The sequence below is a fragment of the Amblyomma americanum genome, chromosome 2 (assembly GCF_052857255.1).
Source record: "Amblyomma americanum isolate KBUSLIRL-KWMA chromosome 2, ASM5285725v1, whole genome shotgun sequence".
Lineage (NCBI taxonomy): Eukaryota > Metazoa > Arthropoda > Arachnida > Ixodida > Ixodidae > Amblyomma > Amblyomma americanum.
In genome coordinates, this window is record NC_135498.1 from 203,732,098 (window position 1) to 203,744,475 (window position 12,378).

Sequence of the window (12,378 nt, forward strand, 5' to 3'; positions counted from 1 at the left end):
TTTGATACGAGGCAAGGCCGGGTTAAAATCAAAATTAAAAGAACAAAGCATAAAGAAAGAAAGAAAGAAAGAAGGAGAGAAAGGAATAAAGGAAGAAAGAAAGGAACAAAGAAAGAAAAAAGAAAGAAAGGAAGAAATAAAAAATAAACAAAGAGGAAGAAAGAAAGAAAGAAAGAAAGAAGGAAAGAAAGAGGTGACGTAGAGGAGGGCTCCGGAATAATTTCAACCGCTTGGGGATCTTTAACTTGCACTGACATCGCACAGCACACGGGCGCCTTTGCGTTTCCCCTCCATCGAAACGCTGCCACCGCGGTCGGGCACCACTCTAAGCTCCGCATTAGTAGCTGAGCGCCCTGGCCACTGAGCCACAGCGGCGGGGAAAGAAAATTGGTTTTTGAGAAAAGGAATGGCACAGTATCTGTCTCGAATGACGGTGGACACCTGAACCGCGCCGTAAAGGAAGAGATAAATGAAGGAGTGAAGAGAAAGAAAGAAGGAGGTGTTGTAGTGGAGGTCTCCCGAATAATTTCGACGACTTGGTATCACGCGGGAATTACGGCTCAGTAGACGAGCGCCCTAACCACACAGTCTGCAGCGGGTAAGCACAAAAGAAATGAAAACAAAACTTTCTATAATTTTTGAGGTGAAACCCTCTCTTGATTTATGAGTGGCGTAAACGGAAGTGGCCCGCAAGAGTGTGGGGGAGGGGGGGAGTTGTAAAAAGGCTGTCCGCAAAAGTGTTCGCACGAACTGTCAATCTTATGCACATAGTGATTAAAATAGAATGCAAAAAATAATTAAGAAAGCCTTGATAAGCAACATATATAATGAGAGTAGTGATAGTAGTAAAATTTGTATTATTGATATTGATAGCTACATACAGTGACAGCTAGGGATAAAGATAGTGGTTGTGATGGTCTACCGTGATAACGATAGCTGCTGATAGTGACAGTCCGTATAGAATGACAACCAGGAATGAAGCTTTCCTACATAACAAGAGAGATTTTAAACCGCGATTAAGATTCCTTGTTCGCAGTATACACACCCCGTTGGATTTGATTAAATAAGGACGCATAACTGACATTTTGCCGGCGGATATATGAATCTCGCTGTAAGAAACAGGAACGCGCACTAAAACATGTCTCCAGCTAGCGTTCGTGTTTTTCTCTCACGGCGTGGTTGCGGTGTCACCGGCAAAGTGCGCCAGCTATATTTCTTTCCCATCCGCAGATCCAGCGGATGGTCTAACCAACATAGCAACGCGGCCGAAGCTGCGAATAAGTAATGGACTTGGAATTAGAACGTGTACTTTTTGGAATTCCATGACTACAGCGCAACGAACGGAACGTAGGAGGAGGACACAGGCAGGGACACAACACAGCGCTGACTCACAACTTACCTCTTTATTAGCTGCCAGCCGGAATAAGTACCCGACTGGCAAACAGAATTGGAAAGCAATGCACACAAGTCAAAAATATAAATGACTATAATGTCTCACGTGGCCTTATAGTAGCCACGTAGCCAAACACTGCAGAGACTGCATAAAGTGATGATGACGAAGATGACATCGATGCCTGCAAGGCATTGTAGAACGAGTGCGTTGTGACACGTAGGAAGTGCGACTTATTGACAAGAGAAATTATAGAAGCACACATGATAGCAAGGCTCCCGGAAGAATGTATCAGCACGCCCTCAGTATCGCTATCAGAAAAAGAAAAACGATACCTCGACTGCGAATGCTGACACGCATGTGCTTTATATCGAGTTTTTTTATATATATGACTTCCGTGCATGGCTTTCCAATTCTGGCCCCCAGTCGAGTACTTATTTCGGTTGGCAGTTAATGTACTTGTCATTTTTATCAATATGTTTGTACCCCACTCCTGCCTATGGCCTGTAACACAGGCCGGCAGTATTTGCTAAATAAAATAAAATAAAAAATAATAAAGATTTTGCTTGTGAGTCAGCGCTGTGTTGTGTGCCTGCCTCTGTCCTTCTACGTCCCGTTCGTTGCGCTGTAGTCATGGAATATCGAAACTCGCCCAACAACTTAACCTGACGAACTTAATTTTTGGAAGAAATAAAAACTGAATTGATTTGAAATAATTTCCTCGAAGGAAACGGGCCTGGATTGTGCCTGGAAGGATTGAAAGGCGCAGTCGATGATGCAAAAAAGCGCTCTGCATCAGGCATACGTCTCTCTGGTCGTGCAGAGCGCTTTCTCGGCCCGAGCTGCACTCTACCCGCAAGCAACGCTATTTTTAAGGGAGAGTCTTTCATGGCTCATGAGTGGCGTGGATGGAAGTTGTAGACAGAGGTTGTCCGCTAAAGTGTCCGCACGAAATATTATTCTTAAGCTGTATGGTAACTAAAATACAATGTAAAACTTCACTAAGACAACTGATAAGCGACATGTAGTGATAGGAGTGATTGTAAATAGTACGAAATAGTTGTACAGAAACCGATAGCTACTGGTGGTAAAAGTTATCGCTAGAGGTAGTGATAGTAATAACGATATCTGCGATAGTGATAGTGCAAGAAATGGGAATAATGATAGCTACTGATAGTGATAGTTCAAGAGAGAGTGGTATTGCTAGGAGTAAGTAGCGATATTGATGATGATAGCGCTAGTGATAGCTGGCGATATCGACGATGATGATAATGATGATAAAAACGATAACGATAGTAGGTGATAGCGATGATGATAGCAATAGTGTTAGTCGGTGATATAGATCATGATAATAGTCGTGATGGTAGCGATAAAAAAATGTCGTGGTTTGAGTCCCGTGACGGTCCTGGGTTCGAGTCATCGAGACAGGAAAGGTCGGGGGTTCGTGTGCCAAAAAGAACGTGGGTTTTCGTCAGTGAAGATCGTCGGTTCGAGTTCCGTGAAGGTCATGAGCTCGAGTCCCGCGAGGGTCGTTCGGATGTCATGATAGCACGAACGTCGTCACAATAGTCATAGACGTCGATATACTTAAGCCTACTCCACATACCAAGATTGAAGGGAGGGAGAAAGAGAGAAAAGGGAAAGGCTTTCGCATTTTCGCTCTTAAGCAGGCAAGTGCAATCCTGCAGTTTTAGGTCCCTGCTGAGGCCACCGCATTTCCGCCTGGCCGTCTTTTTATGAACGGGTACGCACTTGAGCAAAGACGAGGCACAACAAAGGAACACACACGACACGTACAGAGCGCAACTTCGAAATAGTTTATTTCCGTAGGAGGAGAATACGTTTATACCCGCGCTAGAAAATCATAAGATTTACAGACAAAGACACGCACTGTTCATGTCCGCATACCGCCGACAAGTGCAATTCCATGCGCAAGTACTATCGGGGACAAAAGTGCCATCCTCCATTCAGCGGGAGCTGGAGCAACAGAAAACTGCAACGTAACATGATCTACAGGCGGCATCTGGGATCGAGACAGCGAGTGGGAGGGAACCCTTTAATATCTGCAGGCCTGTAGCTTGTCTCGTTTCAACGATTCTTGCTTGAGCTCGCTAATGCCTTGTAACGTTGAAAAACATTGAAACGAGTCAAGCGACATGCCTGCAGATAATAAAGGGCTCCGATTGGCTCTCTTGATCACAGATGCCGCCTGTAGATGGCGTTACGATGCAGTTTTTCGTTGCTCCGGCTCCGGCTGCGTCGAGTATAGCACTTTTGTCCCCGATAGTACATATCCCTTCAAAGACGAACCAACTCGCCCAAACAACAGTTTTACTTGGACCTCTTTTTTATTGTGACTGCTCAGTTCAGGTGTCCACCGAAAAAGTGAGCCAGTTGTTATGCGCCTTTGCTTAAGTCAAGTCAAGGGGAGGGTCTTGACTGTGAATAAGGTCAGACTGGGAACTGAACAGGCTTATTTGCTTGGTGCGAGCGGGCTCGCGAATCTGTGAAGCGTGCAGGGAAGCGGGTCAAACCGAAAGCGCAAGCGGAAGGAAGCCGGGCATGCACGTGACCGTAGAGACGCTCTCACGTGCATGTTGTCTTGTCCACCTTTTTTGTGAATGTGTCTGATTTTGCGCGAACGTTTGTACATAGAACTATGCACCAACTAGCCCAGCAACAAGTGTTAGTAGAGACGCTCAACATGACAGTCGCCTGCGAAACGTCAAAACTGCCCTGCAGCTCCACATCTCAGCGTCGAATCCCAGTCAGCTTTCACTGATTCATGCTGTAAGCCGCTAAGCTTAGCTACTGGACAGTCGCCTGTGAAACGTCAAAACGGCTCTGCAGCTCCCGATCTCAGCCTCTGGTTGTAGTCAGCTCTAAGCCGGTAAGCTTAGCTCTAGGATAAATCAACCCTTTCAGCCCCACGTAAACCCCTCAGCAGCGCCTAGCGCTTAACCAGCCGTATTTTGTTCCTGGCCGGAAAGCTTCTTGTTTTCGATATTGAGCTGTACGCGGAACTTTTCTGCTCGAAACGGCAGTCATTCCAGCTATACCGCTTACATAGCTGCGCATAGGTGCATTCGTTAAACGGCACGATAACAGAGCGGCACACCGTTATTAGACGGCGTAGATGATAGCGTCGGCCTCCTCCGTTGTCCACGCGGGCTAAGAGACCACATTGAAGTAAACTGTGTGACTTCTATTCTCCTGGGTAGACTGCCGGGGCAATTCTACGCAAGAAAGCCCGCCACTTCATACAACACATTGAAACATTCACCACAACCCGCCCGACCTTTCGTGTAAAATTGCGGGAACTGTCACATTTCACTATTCTTGCAATGAGCACACTTGCGTGGTTTTCTGCGATGCATTCAGTGCTGGTTACCATATAAGTCATGAGGCTCAGGGTTCTAAATGATGGACGACGAGGCTTACACAGGTGAGAAATGTTTTCAGCTTTCAAGAATGGTACGCGATGCCAGTCCACTATAGAGAGAAAGCTCGTAGAACCTAGATAAACTGGCTTCCTGAATAAGTATGCGACGTTAAGTATCCCTGTCTGCCAATTATTGCGCCGACCAAACAGAAACGCCCTCACAGCAAGCAAACGCCCTAAAATGTTAAGAATAATAACCTCATACTGAAAAACAGCACACACAATACACAGACGAAGAAAAGAAAAGCGCTCGTGTTGTTGTTTATTTTCTTCGTCTCTGTATTGTGCGCGCTGTTTTTCAGTACAAGTACATACCAACTCGCCCAGTCTTCTACTTTGGATTAATAACCTTACGCGGAGCATGCAGCGTCGGGCAGTTTTTCCGGTTTTAGTTCACGCTTAGCATTTGCGTTCGAAAGTCAGCGAAACTTGCCACCGCGGCGGTGATTTCTGCGCAATGCCAGACGAAAAACGCAGTCAGGTAAGAAGAGGTTATTTTTTCTGGTGGAAACCCGATTTTTCGCTTATTACATCTAGGATTACGTAGGACGAGTCTCCCTTGCTCTACGAGAGCACATTCCGGCAAAAACGAGTTTCACTTTTGCCGTTTCATACCTAACTGCGAATTTACCTGAGCCATAATGCCAGGAATAATTGGCCTATGGGTCCACCAACCAGTTGTGCCCCTTCGTCGATGGAGCAGTGAATAATCCTTACCTGCTTCTTAAAACATTCCACGCTCTTTAAAACTTGCCCGGTGATGGCTTCTGTCAGCTTCGACGGCATACCCTCCACAGCTTCTTGTGGCGGTCGCGTCACTTTAACTTTCAATGATTTGGCCTGTCCTAGAACTGCAAAAAAGTGGAAAAAAAGAAATTGGCCGAGTTCAGGTATCACCTACTGACCACCTACAGAAGAGAAAGCTTTGCATAGCTATGCTATCAGTAGCTGATCAGAGCTTCCGGTGATATTAAAATCGAAAATGGAGAGTGCAATCACCCAGTTTTTCTTAGAAAGTTTGCATCGCACACAGGAAGCGTCCATGTTTAATTGGCGAAGAATTGCAGCGCAGCACACTAAAATCGACAAAAGCCAGTTGGCACACGACCACTCACTTCCAACTGATCTTTTTTCTAAGGAACTAATATATATATATATATATATATATATATATATATATATATATATATATATATATTTATATATATATATATATATATATATATATATATATATATATATATATATATATATATATATATATATATATACTTATTCCGAGAAAAGTGCACACGTAAGAAAAGAACAAAGGGAAGTTGGTGTAATATTTCGCCTAAAGTCGCTCTTCGGCTTTTGTAAGGATTACCGAATGCGCAGTAATATAACATTCATGCAAGATACATATCATAGCGGAATCCACAAACTTCCGCAGTATCTGGGCAGAGTGCCTCGCGATCACAGCACAGCTGGACAGATTCGGTACGCACTGCGTATGGATTCCGGAATCGTGATCTTTGGATTCACGCCGATGCAGCGCTAGATTTCCCGTGCCTGTATGATCAACATTATTATTCCTTCGGGCATTCATTAACCCACCTTTCCTGCTGACGAACGCCAAACGTGCAGCCGGAATGGAAACTTACGTCTAGGACACCCTACCCGCACTCAGCGAAGGGTTTCCATGCGCGGTGATAGATCGCTTTCTCTCTTCGTCCTTGTGTTCACTTGCGCATAGACCACCTGGGCAGCTTCATAGGAGCCGAAAATACGTTCACGTCGCAACAGTGACCGATCTTCTTCAGTACGCGTGATGTATTGTGTATGTATGGAATAGTACTGTTTGCCCATGTTTTGAAGCGATAGCTACACTACGCTGTCACTTCGAGCCTTCAGCGTGGCACCCCATGAGCTCCTTGGCAGCGCCTTGGCTGGTCACGTGGTTGGTTACATGGTGCAGAGCAGCTGCTGCTGCCGGCGGCGCGGCTCTCCGGCGAAGGTTGAAGGCGAAGGATGAAGAAGGAACGCCCAGCGAAATGTAGCGGCAAAAGCTCGCTTTCCAATTCGGCTGGGCGAGTTCCACTCGGCCAGATGTAGCTCTCGCGTCACTCCAGTTTTAACCAGAGCTAAAGCACAGCCAAGTTTTTTTTTCTTTCCTGATCTTGGTTGCTGGCATATACTTCTCGGTTCTCGCTTTTGAAAAGACGATCAACGACAGACGTACCTGAGGGGGTGGGGGTGGGATGACTTGTGGCTTTAAGACGAGCCACTTGATCGTCGAAGCTTTCTGCCATGGAATCGGCACATGATTTATGGATCGCATCTCTCAGACACCGGCTGGCAGTCACCCCTTTGTCAAGTTGGAATGGCCCGACCGTAATGGAAGCAAGCTGCTTGCAAGTTCACGAGTTAAACGTCCTGCAGGCTTGACTTTTGCAGAACACGACGCGCGGGTCTAAAAAGCGGAAGGAACTCTCAAAGAGGACCTCATGATGTCATTTGCAGTGGCTTCAGATATTTTTCTTTAAGGTGTAAACGTCATCCAGGACCAATGCCTCCGCTTCTGTCCTTGTTCTGTATCAAAAATGAGTTGGCACTTTCAAGCAATGCCTGAAACCAACGGAATTCGCATATGAGGTTCTCTTAGAGCGTTCTCTCCCGGTTTAAGATCTGCGACTCCTGCTCTCAGAAAGCCACACTTGCTGCCAGTATGAGGCTCGGAGATTCAACCAGCAGCTGTTAGTAGAAACGGTTCGTTAATTCCAAGTCCACAAATAGCCGCCGCGGTGGCTCAGTGGTTATGGCGCTCGGCTGCTGGCCCGAAAGACGCAGTTCCGATACCGGCCGCGGCGATCGAATTTCAATGCAGGCAAAATTCTAGAGACGCGTGTGCTGTGCGATGTCAGTGCACGTTAAAGAGCCCGAGGTGGTCGAAATTTCCGGAGCTCTTCACTACGGCGTCTCGCATAGCCTGAGTCACTTTGGAACGTTAAACCCCATAAACCATAAACCAAACCAAGTCCACAAATCATGCGCTTATTTAAAGCAAGAGAGCTTTCAGATCAGGTGGCTCGTCTTAACGCCACCTTGTACCCCGCCCCCCCCCCCCCCCCCCCGCCCACACACTCATATGCTTTGAACGCCTTTAGAGCAGAAACAAGAAACATGTGCCAGGATGTCGCTAAGGAAACAACAACTGAGGTGAAGAACAAGGACCTCAGAAAAGATGAAGAGTAGTCGTCGCTCAAAACATAAACAATACCGTCTTGAGAAGGTTGGCCGCCGTTACAACGTGAGCGTAGTATTTTCGCTTCCTTTCAAGCTGTAATAGCGAAGGCGAAGATACATACCGCGTCAGAAGCTCTTCGTTGAGTGTGTGGAGGGCGGAAAACAGTTTTGTTTTTGAAGAGAAAGCTTCACTACGGGAGCTCGTCCTTCCATCGCCCTTTGCTTAGTTCTCACCTTCAGCTGTGTGAGAGGTCAATTCGTGACAAGGAGAAAAACAACTTGAATCGGTATTTATAATCGGGAGTCAAGCCCGCGGCTGCCGAAACAGGTCTCCTTTAAGGGCCGCTAAGCGAGACCACTAGGCTATCGCCCCAGCCAACTTCCTCGCGTCAAACTGCACCACACTCCCGCGTTGTGCCCTGAAAAGCGTCGTCGTCAAATTCCATCTGCTCCGTCCCGCAGCACTGCCTGCTCACGGTCGCCTTCTACGTAGCACAGGTGCGTGCTTTCGCGCCGATTATAATGTAGTAAATATTCTGTGTAGTTTTTGTGCGGCAAGTTCAGTATCCGTCAGCCAGGAAGGTGCGTAAATGAGCGCTTTAAGGGGCGTGATTACAGAACTCACCATTAAGGCATAGGAAGTTTGGCAGTGCGTTGTGAATGTAAACATCAAGATAGGCACCGAAAGTCCTTGCGTACTGAATCCTGCCTGCTGTTCGGCAGTCAACAGGCGCTCTTATTAGATGGCGGTTGATAGTGTAGAACCGGCTAAGATATCGCAGCTGCATGATTGTTACATTAGCGCGTCTTCGGTAGCTGTGACAATAGCCAAGGTGCGAATTTTGGCGAAGTTATGCACCAACTTCAGTCTTTTCTTCTTTGTGTAATTTCGTCAACACCAATATATAGGTTGTTGTTCCTTCAAATAAATGTCAGCTGAAAGTCAGCGCTCGTGTATCAAGCATTGACATGAACAGGCTTCTGAATATGAGCAGAAACTTAGGCGGGGCACAGACCGGTAAAGTACTCGGCACGACTGACTAGAATATAGGCGAAATCTGAGGGTGCCTTCCGCCATAATCTTTGATGCGATATATATATTTCGGGAGCAATATATCTGCCTTGGGAGCATTTTGTTTTGTTGACTGATGCAGGGCAGTTATCCGTCAATAAAGCTTCCAGAACACTTCACACCAATTCCGCTGCAACAAGAAGAGTTCTGCCGAAATGTGTAATTTCTTCCTCCACATGCACGTAATTTTTGTTAGCATGTGCCTTCGTATGGGTGTGCGCTAGCCATTACACTGTGTCAAGAACAGCCAATCCAAAAACACTTTCCACACGTAATCCTTACCGTTACTGTTTCACACACACACACACAAAACAGCGATCGGCCGCGGCGATTGGTTTAGCGGCTGACGGATTTAACCCTCGAGGTGGAGTGTCGCCCTTGGCTCAGCTCTGAACTCAAGAACATCTGAATCTTTCTCACAACGAACAAATACACTAAAAAGAGAGAAAGAAAATCCATCATGGAAGTCCGCATAATTTTCTTCGCTGCACTGACAGCGCATAAATGGCTTCATCAGTCGCTTCATGGAGCAGCTCGCAAGGGCACATGCAGGTGCTTCAAGCTGTCCACTGCACCTGCGGTAGCTTTTCTTGCACCGTTCAAACATAGCCTTCTCGCTGCTGCGTACTGAGAGTGACGATTTAAAAACAAGCCGAAAAATATAGCTTCAAGAAGAATGAGGAAAGCATAAGCATGCATTCACTACCATGGCCTACCAGCGGTGAGTGTTTTATCGCCAAATGGAACACGGTGGTGATGGAGGATGGATCAATCATCGCTGCTTTACAAGAAGGGAGAGGTTGTGGTTTTCATCGCATCCTGAAGCCCCTGGTAGTTTATACTCGTGTCCTGAGTTGTACTCTAATTTCAATATAAGTCACACTAAGCCGGTACAGAACAATCCGCGTCGCGATAAGAGGCGAGAGCGTTTCCAAACTTTAGACCCAGTTGAAGCTTTCAATACTTCGCAGGCAACTCTTGGGTATTCAGATAAGGTGTGCATTCTGTTCATTTCTTGCGATTTTAAACCAGATGGAGTGAAGAAGCACCAATACAAGAGTTTGTAGCATTGAACGTTCCAAGCATTGCTATCATCTCTTTGCCGAACCTAAACATCAACACGCACTGACGCCCTCTTTTACCTGGCGCATACCTGCCGCATGGAATATGGCTAGGATTATGAAGTCTGTCGAATCAGGGCTTTCAACGGTGCGCCGCATATCCACTCCGATGGTCTTGATAGTCACGCTTCAATTATGTCACAAGAGAAACGCGCACTTAAAAAAAAATCTCGCGTTGTCAGTTGGGGAGCAAGCTAGGACGACATTTGGCACATGTTCCATGCATCGGCAGAAAACACGGACGCATGACCTTTTCCTTTCTCTTTGCTTTTCAGGCATATTGAAATGGCCTGCGGAAACCTTATCTACCTGAACGCAAGGATGCGGTGAAGAGTACCAGCCAGAAAATGTTCCGCCTTAGAGAGCAGCGTGACACCAATGTGGCTGACATTACGAGGCAAAAGATTCCTAGCGTTACTAAGCTTTACCTAAGATGCCAGCCGATTGCACTATTCCACCGAGACATCATGTGTTCGCCGCTACGAGGAGCATCTCGGCTACGGTAGTGGGATATAAACTAAAAAACAGCAGCTGTTGCGAACAGTGGGCCACGGTCCGCCGCGTACCGTATTACTCTGCTATCCACTCATGAATATAAACGAAATCAGGTGCGTAACGTTTGACATTAATAAAAAAGCAAGGTATAAAAATTCTAAAGTTTCTAAATTTTCCTTTTGACCAGCTTCTTGCTCAGGTGCTCGAAAAGTTCTAACAACGGACTACTTTTTTGCCCAGGAGGACTGCCGTGCTACGATCCTCAATGTGGGCGGAGCTTCACTGCAGACAGGAGTTGGTTCCGACTATATGAATAATAAAGCGCTGCTATGTGCACAGAAGAAGAAAGAAAGTATCTCACAGTTTTGGATGAACCGTCGGAGAATAGGCTTGAGGAGCATTGGCAAGTACCCAGGTACGGCGTGCTTTCTGTAAAAGTAGTTCATGTGGTGTGGTACGGAAGTGAACGTTCGAGCACGCAAAGGCCACTTTTATAAGCGCAGAACAGTCAGCGGCCCAGCTATCGCAGGGCCAGAGGACCTGCAAAAGCTTGTTAACGCGTTAATGTAACACAGGCGGCAACCCACTGCATGTGCCGCAGCAGAGCCGGTGCAGGTGTCTACACAAGCCATACGTCGTGTACTTTACCCAGTTGTAACGGTAGCTTTGAAAAGTCTCGCTTTCATATTTGCACGGGTGAAAAATGGCTGAAGCAAAAATGTATCTTGCAGTGCGCCTGGAGCATAAATGTGACAAGGACAATGTTTTGCAATAGAAAATGAGAGCCACGGTATTCGTGTCGATAGAACACCGACCAATCGTATTTTGTTTAACTGAATATTTTCTGTCCCATTTTAAGAAAACTAGCCATTTATTAGTAGTACTGAAATTCACTGCATACGTGGCGCTTTGTCTCAGTGCAGATTGGATTCAAACAGCAAAATACAACACAAGCTCTGTGTTGTGTTTTTCGCCGTCCCTCCTTCGCACAGTTAGCAACCTGATCGCAATTCGACCAGCGTTTGTTGCAGCAAATGCTTTACTCGAGCGCTCTGCAAGATCACACACCGCGTTTCGACAGACAGGCTCTAGTCGTTGTCCGAGAAGAACAGAGAGCACCTTTTATCGTGGATACAGTGGTGACAGTGATATAGTGGTGCACGTTGTGCAGAAGAGGAACTCAAATGAGAACCAGTGATGGTCATCACTGAATATTACAGTTCTTCAGTATGGAATAAATGGTGTCCGTCGTGCATGGCTCTTGGTAAATATTGGAAGATACTTTGCATCACATGCACTGAGAGAATTTAGTTACGCTAATAAATATCCGAGCTCAGAAATTCAGCATTGCTTTGTTACAGGAGATCACAGTGGCGATACCTTACGGCACTATCATACACATAAATTTTATATTATGGCTACAATAGTAAAAGTCAAGAAAAACACGGTCGCCTTTATTTTGTGGTTTCGTTTTCTCTCAATGTGCTTACATTTTTTCGGTGTCGTTGTGGAAATAAGGAGGCATCGCCAAGCCAATTGGAACGACTGTAAAAGGTGAATACATATTACCAATTTCTTCAAACACATAGAGTAACGTTCGCAGCGTCATGCATATACATTTGATGGTTTTAAA

General features: G+C 46.1%; 1 protein-coding gene across 1 annotated transcript in view; it reads right to left on the reverse strand.

Moving 5' to 3' along the window:
- Positions 1–12,378, reverse strand: part of LOC144119413 (uncharacterized) — a 599,791-nt gene that overhangs the window by 88,338 nt on the left and 499,075 nt on the right. The window contains exons 16-18 of the mRNA XM_077652039.1: positions 12,236–12,290; positions 11,107–11,174; positions 5,550–5,683 (exon numbers count right to left, since the gene is read on the reverse strand). Coding sequence (XP_077508165.1) covers positions 5,550–5,683; positions 11,107–11,174; positions 12,236–12,290 — 257 coding nt within the window. The remainder of the gene's footprint in view (positions 1–5,549; positions 5,684–11,106; positions 11,175–12,235; positions 12,291–12,378) is intronic.